General features: G+C 47.0%; 3 protein-coding genes across 3 annotated transcripts; 2 read left to right on the top strand and 1 right to left on the bottom strand.

Moving 5' to 3' along the window:
- The first annotated feature begins 1,085 nt into the window (after positions 1-1,085).
- On the top strand, positions 1,086-2,780 carry BJ212DRAFT_1373101 (kinase-like domain-containing protein). The gene is made up of 4 exons (XM_041336351.1): positions 1,086-1,339; positions 1,393-1,601; positions 1,658-2,047; positions 2,106-2,780. Exons 2-4 carry the CDS (start codon positions 1,437-1,439, stop codon positions 2,643-2,645), a joined length of 1,095 nt encoding a protein of 364 aa, XP_041190213.1. The 5' UTR covers positions 1,086-1,339; positions 1,393-1,436; the 3' UTR covers positions 2,646-2,780.
- Positions 2,781-3,539: 759 nt separating this feature from the next.
- Positions 3,540-4,755, top strand: BJ212DRAFT_1483516 (uncharacterized protein; the record flags this gene model as incomplete). Its single annotated transcript, XM_041340628.1, has 4 exons — positions 3,540-3,548; positions 3,611-3,699; positions 3,761-3,838; positions 3,894-4,755. The coding sequence occupies 4 exons, from the start codon at positions 3,540-3,542 to the stop codon at positions 4,753-4,755; spliced, it is 1,038 nt and encodes a 345-aa protein (XP_041190214.1).
- Positions 4,756-4,918: 163 nt separating this feature from the next.
- Positions 4,919-6,587, bottom strand: BJ212DRAFT_490309 (uncharacterized protein). The gene is made up of 4 exons (XM_041343327.1): positions 6,219-6,587; positions 6,080-6,162; positions 5,428-6,028; positions 4,919-5,374 (listed from the first exon to the last, which is right to left on the bottom strand). The coding sequence occupies exons 1-4, from the start codon at positions 6,303-6,305 to the stop codon at positions 5,132-5,134; spliced, it is 1,014 nt and encodes a 337-aa protein (XP_041190215.1). The 5' UTR covers positions 6,306-6,587; the 3' UTR covers positions 4,919-5,131.
- Between the last annotated feature and the right edge of the window lie 836 nt (positions 6,588-7,423).

The raw sequence follows: 7,423 nt of genomic DNA on the forward strand, positions 1-7,423 counted from the left end.
GGAGTCATCTTAGACTGTTCTTGTTGAAAGAGGCCTTAGATAGGCTCTTTGATCACTGTTGTATTTTTATCCTACTCATCATTTCTACAAGAGCATATCAAATCTGATTTTTCTCAAGGGCGCATGGAAACCTTGCACAAGAATAGTGGTCTTAGAGTGATTGGCAACTATGATAGCAATGTTGCACAAGGCAGGAGACCGGCACCATCGCTCCTTCCATATGTTTGTATGTAATCCGTTCGAATACACCCTGGGCTAATCTGTCTCAGATCTGAGTCCATTTGTACAAAATCACAATCACTGCAAGACTGCATATATATTGTCACTCCCCAAATGTTCATCAATAATCGCACTCAACCTTCAGCCGTTTGACCTGTATCAACAACATGCCGACAACCCACCACTGCCAAGTTTGTAGGCACGTCGGTTTTTGCTATAAGCACCAAGTGAAATGCACAGTCCATACCAAAGTCTTTTACTACAAACCTCATACTACCGGAGAACCTTCAAGATGCAAGTGGTGCTATAACGACGATACCAGCGGTTGGAGTGGACAGAAAGTTTGTCGAAGGGGCTATAACTGATGTCTTGGGTAAGTCATTCAGCCTTCATGCTGCTTGCTGCCGAGTTAATTATTCCTGTGATAGCTCTCTAGCTGGGACGTTTCCACATCCAAGTCTTTTGCTTTGTGCCTTCCGACAGCAGATGACCTCTGCCTCCTCATATATTAAATGAGACTGCTTGGATAATATCCATGCACCGAACTCTTGTGTTACTATTTCAGAATTTCTCGCTAATGAACATTAATATTGTACTACAACTAATGCCTAACATTGTCCGCTGGGGCAGGTCCTATGGTAGATACCAGTAGCAGTCATACCTTTACCTATCTTATTTATTTCTATCTCGTGTTTTATGTGTGATTTGATAGCCAATCAGTCTGTGTGGTTGATTAACGCGTCGACCCAGGACCAGTCCCCAAGATATAGGCCTTTAAGCTTTAGCGCCGAAAGAAGGACTGAATTGGCATAGAACATTCAAACAAAGCATGCGTCTGCATAGCATGACGCGATGGCACTATAGCCACCGAGGTGGCGGTTACTTGTGCTTTGACATGCGTTTCAGTGCTAAGATGAAAGGGTTTTTGTGATGCTGACATTCTTGCACAGGTTGTTCTCACCAAGACTATTCGTACAAGGCATGCATTTGAATTGTCAAGTGTGTTTCACAATGCAAGAAACACAAATCACTGAAACGAGGTCAAGTGCACACAAAGGCGGATTGTGTACATGCTTGGTCTGAAAATCGTGCGTAAATTCAAGTTGGAGTCGAGGAATTGGTGAGTGTCACAGTGATAATTGACTTTCATTCATTCTACTCACCAGTGCAAAGTCTGTGGCCACACCGGTTTTTCACGAAGCACCGACATTGCTGTAATGTTCATCCCACAATCGTTTAATACAAACCTAGTACTGCAGCACACCCTCAAAGATGCAAGTAGTGCCATCATTAGACTTGAAGGTGACAGATCTACACCGGAGGTCGTGGTGGACAGGAAGCTTGGTGAAGGGGGCTATAATGAAGTTTTTTTGATATCTTGGGTAAGTCCTTGAGCCATCTTGCCAGTTGTTGTCGAGTTAAATTCTTCCCATAATAGCTCTCGGGCTGGGACGACTCCACAGGATCCAAGTCTTTCGCTTTACGTATTCCGAAACCAGACACTCTCCTGCCTCATCAGCTATTAAACGAGGTCGCTTCCATATCCTTGGTATCTGCACGTTGTCCCAACATTCCAGTCCCCAAGACATACGCATTCAGCGCTGACGGACCGAATCCATTCATCGCTCAAGAATATATCGATGGCGAACCTTTGAGTACTATATGGAATCGCTATACCGAGACGGAGAAGCATTCAGTCGCCCTGAAGATCGCTGAGATAATTGTTGATATGGCGCAGACACGTTTCAGTGCTATAGGCGGGTTTGCCAGTCCCACAAGTTATACCCTTGGACCGACTGTAGAGGGAAGCAAGTTCTTCAAGGGACGCGTGAGTCTTCGTTGCCTTTTGTATTGATTTCTCTGATTGATTTATTACATTCGGATAGAGCAAATTTCACTCCAATAGATGCTACCCCATCGGCCCATACAAAACCACAAAGGAATACATTCTCGCTTGCTACGACAAAGAGATATACTATTATACCCATGCTCCCACGTCCGATATCGATTCGGATCTTTTCGAAATCACGTCCGTCGAAAATTTTGTACTGCAGCTACGAGATGAGAAGCGTCAGCTAGAGATCAACTTTGTCGCCGAAGACGAACCATTCGTGCTCGTGCATGGAGACTTTCACGGTCGGAATATCATCATGCACGGTACGCAGGTACAAGCTGTCCTCGATTGGGAGTTTGCAGGTGCATATCCTTTGGGTGAGCTGTTAGGAGGGATGGGAGTCGATGTCGTGGAAATCGAGGACGAAGAATCAGAACAGGAGAATGTACTTTGGAGCAGGGAGATTATGCGCAGGGTCGAAGAGACGGCGAGACAGAGAGGATGGGATGAGAAGGAGCTAACGCTGTTATTGGGCGATGGAGATCCTGTCTTGGGTAAAGCAAGGACAGAAATGTTCCCCGCTGTGTACTGAATAATGCGCTGGGTAGGTTCTTTTCTTTGTAACTTTCATTAGTTTTGTTACGAATCAGAAGCCGCGGTTCATCACCTCATCACTAGAACGGTTGTGAGTGATCAATTTGTTCTAACGGTGAGTGCTGAAATTTGACTTGTTCGATGTTTGCGCCTCTGTCACAATGAGCCACTGGTCTCCCAAACTCCACTGTCTCTGCGAGTTAATTCACAACTTGGGCATATTTCTTGGGTTTCGTGTAAAATGCGCTTCAAGAGGCATACTTGGAGTCAGAACTTGTTAGTACGTTATGTTGCACCTTTCCTTTAGACTGATATTCACTCGTATTTGCGTTCATACAAGGATTTCAACTGCAGACTCGACAGCCAGTCCCCTCTTTGCTCCAACATTACGTCGACGTGACTAGAATATTAGTAACAATAGACAATGCACCGACTTACACCTTATCAATCACTCTGCGTCCGATCTCATTCCATCGACCATCTCACCACTGAAACTGACAACTCTCACCCGGTCATGCCTACAAGGACGGAATCCTCAAAGAACTACGCTTGGATACGCAAGGCACCTAGCGACTCAAGGGACTCGACCCTGGTGTTCACTCGATGCTGTAACAGATGACGGATTCGCCTTCAAACGGATGTGGTTGATTCAAGGACAATGGACTCACGCGTTACATGGTCCACATCCACTAGCAACCTCCACAAAGCGTCCCTATACGAATTCCACAAGCGTCTGTCCACCACAAAGCACAATGTCACGACCACAGCTAGGAATCATTTATATATCTCCCTCGATACCCATCCAGCACTATCATCGTCCCAAGTTGAATCACATATCCACGTCACACAGAATAAAGTAGGGTCACCCACTCATATTCTTCTATAATCAATCATGTCTAAGGTGAGCCCAATCGCGCGCATACCTCATGCACTCACTTGAAGACTGATTCTTGAAATATCTAGCTCTACGTTTGCTCTGCTGAACCTGGCTGTAACGAAACTTTTACTAAGTTTGTGGACTACAAGAGACACAAGGTCGCACATTCAGCAAAGTACGTATTTCTCCTCCATGTTGTACAGCTCACCTCACCTCACCTACATTCGCTCACGCAGGGGGTACATCTGCACTTGGCCCGGATGCAACTTCGCGACAATGACGAGAACTAGCTACGACATCCATTCTGCTAAACAGTACGTGCCCATTCATCGCCGTTATCGATTCCACTGATCAACAATCTTATTTTAGTACTGGCGAGAAACGCTACGTCTGTCCCCACGACGGTTGTGACTACAAGACTCATGACCCTGCTCTCTTCACGCGCCACCGCAAGAAACAACATGGGTATGTTCCTTTGCCGCTCGGTCGTGGTGCCTCCTCCGTCAAAGGGCCAGGCGGAACTAGGACATCGTCCCGGCCCCTGGTACAACCCCCTCCCCCTGGTACATTCTACCAGTACAAATTTCAACCCGTGCAATCGCAGTCCGTGCAATTGCAACCCATGCAACAGCAACACATACCACTCCAACCCATGCAGGCGCAGCCCGTACAATCGCAGCCCATGCAACAACAACCCATGCCACCTCGATCCATGCAAGCGCAGCTCGGACAATCGCAGCTCGTGCAACAACAACCCATACCACCCCGATCCATGCAACCGCAGCCCGTACAATCACAGCTCATGCAACAACAACCCACGCCACCCCAACCCATGCAACCGCAGCCTGTACAATCGCAGCTCATGCAACAACAACCCGTGCCACCCCGATCCATGCAACCGCAGCCCACGCAACCGCAACCCATTCAAGCACAATCCATGCCACCCTGGCCCATGCAACTGCAACGGATGCAACCGCAACCTACCCCACCCCTACACATGCAATTCTACCCCACCCCATACAAACCCGAACCTACTCCATACCAGCCTCCTCCACCTGTCTACAACCCATCATTGGGAGTCTTCTACGACTCGGCAGATACTGCGGATGACTATACCATGTATACCGGACCCGCGAGAGCTTCCAATGGGTGGACTGAGGGATGTATGTGTCCTGAATTGATGCAGAGGCGCCCTTCGGAGATCCTGGGGTTTGAATATGAGGATTTTTAGTATTGCATAACCTCGAGACTTCAGAATTATTTGTGTACTTGTTTCGTGCTTGATCATGTTTTCTGATTTTGTTTTTTTCGTTCGTTTATGTCTGGACTCTGGACACTCCCACTCACTTGTATATCATTTATCACTTCTTTACGATGTTTTGTCTAAAGGCTGATACACCCTTTTATCAATGCAACACGTTCTTATATGTCGACACTAGTGCGGGGCGAGGATGTCTATGGAGTACAAATTAAGTATGATGTTGTGTAAAACCAGGAGCCCTTGGCTCCATGACCGGCCAGTACTGCCACGATTCACACATGGGGCTCCCCGCTTTCAAAAACTTGCCTGGTTACGAGCACGTCTGGTGATCGAGGGCAGAGGTACTTCAGGGGGGCGAATCACACCACGAACGGTACCGGTCATAGGCGGTGTCGTCGACTGCACGCATCAGATCACGCAACAGACGATTCCACTCGGGACGGAAAGTGACACTAGAGTCTCGAAGAGCAGAAATGTCACTGCCCGGAGCTACCTTCTGGCAGACAGCTGCAAGATGGTCTCGCATCATCACCATGCCCTTATCGATCATAGCGTCAACTGCACCCATCTCTTGGTTTGGAAACAAGGTCTGCGGCGAAGGCATCAATAAAGCGACCCAGATGAGTGTTTGTAAATACTTACACCACGTGCCAGCAATTCATTGTCAACATCAACGTTGATTGCTTCGTCCCCCCGGACCCAAACGTGAAATCGAACAGATTCAAGGTGACACCATGTATGGCCCGCGACTACGATGGGTTCCTTAAGAGATCGTGCTGTAGCGCCTCGAAGCGAATGGAATGAAGAGCGTGAAAGAGTCGATGTCTCCCTGCGTAATATCTGCCATGCTTCGGACATACGTCCAGGTGAGCGATATTGTGCATGATGTTCATCAATCACTATCATTATGACCATCAAGACCTCTGGATGGCTGGCGATTTCATATTTGATTTTCCGAAGGACTGAATTCGTGTCTTGGGCAAACGCACATTCTCCGATGACAAGGACCTCATGAATCCAATCATCCTCGGTCATCACATTCATCGTAATCAACAAGTCTGGAATGGCAGATGCGGACATCAGCCCCAAAACCCTGGATACTGAGGTATCCACAGAGCAATCCCTGAGATGGGAGCCGTACAAAAAGCTAGAAAATATCGATTGCAAGTGACAGAATGGAGCTTCGTGCATGCTGCCGAACTTTTCGACAAGAAGGATGCGTTCGTCTTCGAAGTAAGTCAATCTACAACAATTTGGTATTAGTAGTCACGAGAAGTGAGACATTCACCCTGACCTTGGCCTTCCCGGTACCGCATCATTCTCTTCGATAATGTGCTCTACTATCGAGTATACCCCATAGTAAACATCAGAAAACTCCTGTTATAATATTGATCAAATGAGTGCCCGCGCTCTGCCCATGAAGTCGAACATACCGCAAACTCTTCCTCGGGGTTTGGCTCTGCGAGGAACATCAGCACGTCCCCACATTGATCTTGAAGATCGAAATCACATATAAGCATAAGCCTTGGGTAACTGTAGGTCACAAATACCGAAATCAATCGTATCAAGTTCGGCGACTTCTCTGAAAATGTCACTCAAAACCAAAACATCTGATGCTGAACTCCCAGCAGGGGAAAGCATGTCCGAAAACAGTTCGATCTTGCTCTAGGTATGGAGGCTTTGGTAGGTTGACGGGAAGTTGATCTCCCTTGGCCAGACCTAACTTGAAAGAAGGAAGGCAACTATGTAGGTAGTCGTAGTACCGTAGTACGTGGTAGACTGCTAGTTCAACAAGTTGTGCTTCAGCGCGGAGATTCAAATACAATGTCTCCAACATTGTCAAAATAATGATATCTCCCTTTATTTATGTAAAAATGACGCTCAATTGAACTATCGATCAGGCTCTCCGTATCTGGACCGTGTCCCAGGTAGCAGAAAGTAAGTACAAGAAGTTCTATCCTCCAAATCACTCCGGAACACCAAATACATAGCGTGACGAGGCTAAATAGTATCACAACGAAATAAATAAGTAAGTATGCTCCCCGCACAGTATCGTGGTTGATCATTTGGATCGTTTTATGTGCTACACCTTTCCGCCGGTCAAAGCATCTCCACCAGCCTGGAAAGTAATGGACGTCATGGCTATTCCCCCGTCGGCCCTGGTCATGACCTTAGCGTGATGTTCTCGAACGCTGAGGATCAGACGCGGTCCTAGCACAAACATCTGCAACATCTGAGCAATTGAAAGAATGCCAGTATAAGTAGCACCTCCCATGGACGATGAGTTCTGCAGGGAAATGATGAGAGAGTGGTCAGCTGCAGATGGCAGTCACAGGTCGGCGCACCATAATATTTGGAGACAGTGAACCAAGCATGAAGCAAGCCACAGTAGCAAAGCTAACAAATACGGAATTTCAGTGAAACAAGATGATGACATTCAAATCACCGAACTCACGCCAGAAAGTAAAATGCGTGACTCTCTATTAATGTCGTGAAACTGGCCCTAATGGTCGATCCTGTCGGCGATTGGCGGAAGTGCTTTATAACAATCCAGATTGCGAGAAACAAGGAGAGGATCTCCCATACAGCGGTGGATATCACACTCTCGTAAGTCAGATACATCATGCGCGTGTCAATT

Source organism: Suillus subaureus (genome assembly GCF_016647635.1).
Source record: "Suillus subaureus strain MN1 chromosome Unknown BJ212scaffold_28, whole genome shotgun sequence".
Taxonomy (NCBI): Eukaryota; Fungi; Basidiomycota; class Agaricomycetes; order Boletales; family Suillaceae; genus Suillus; species Suillus subaureus.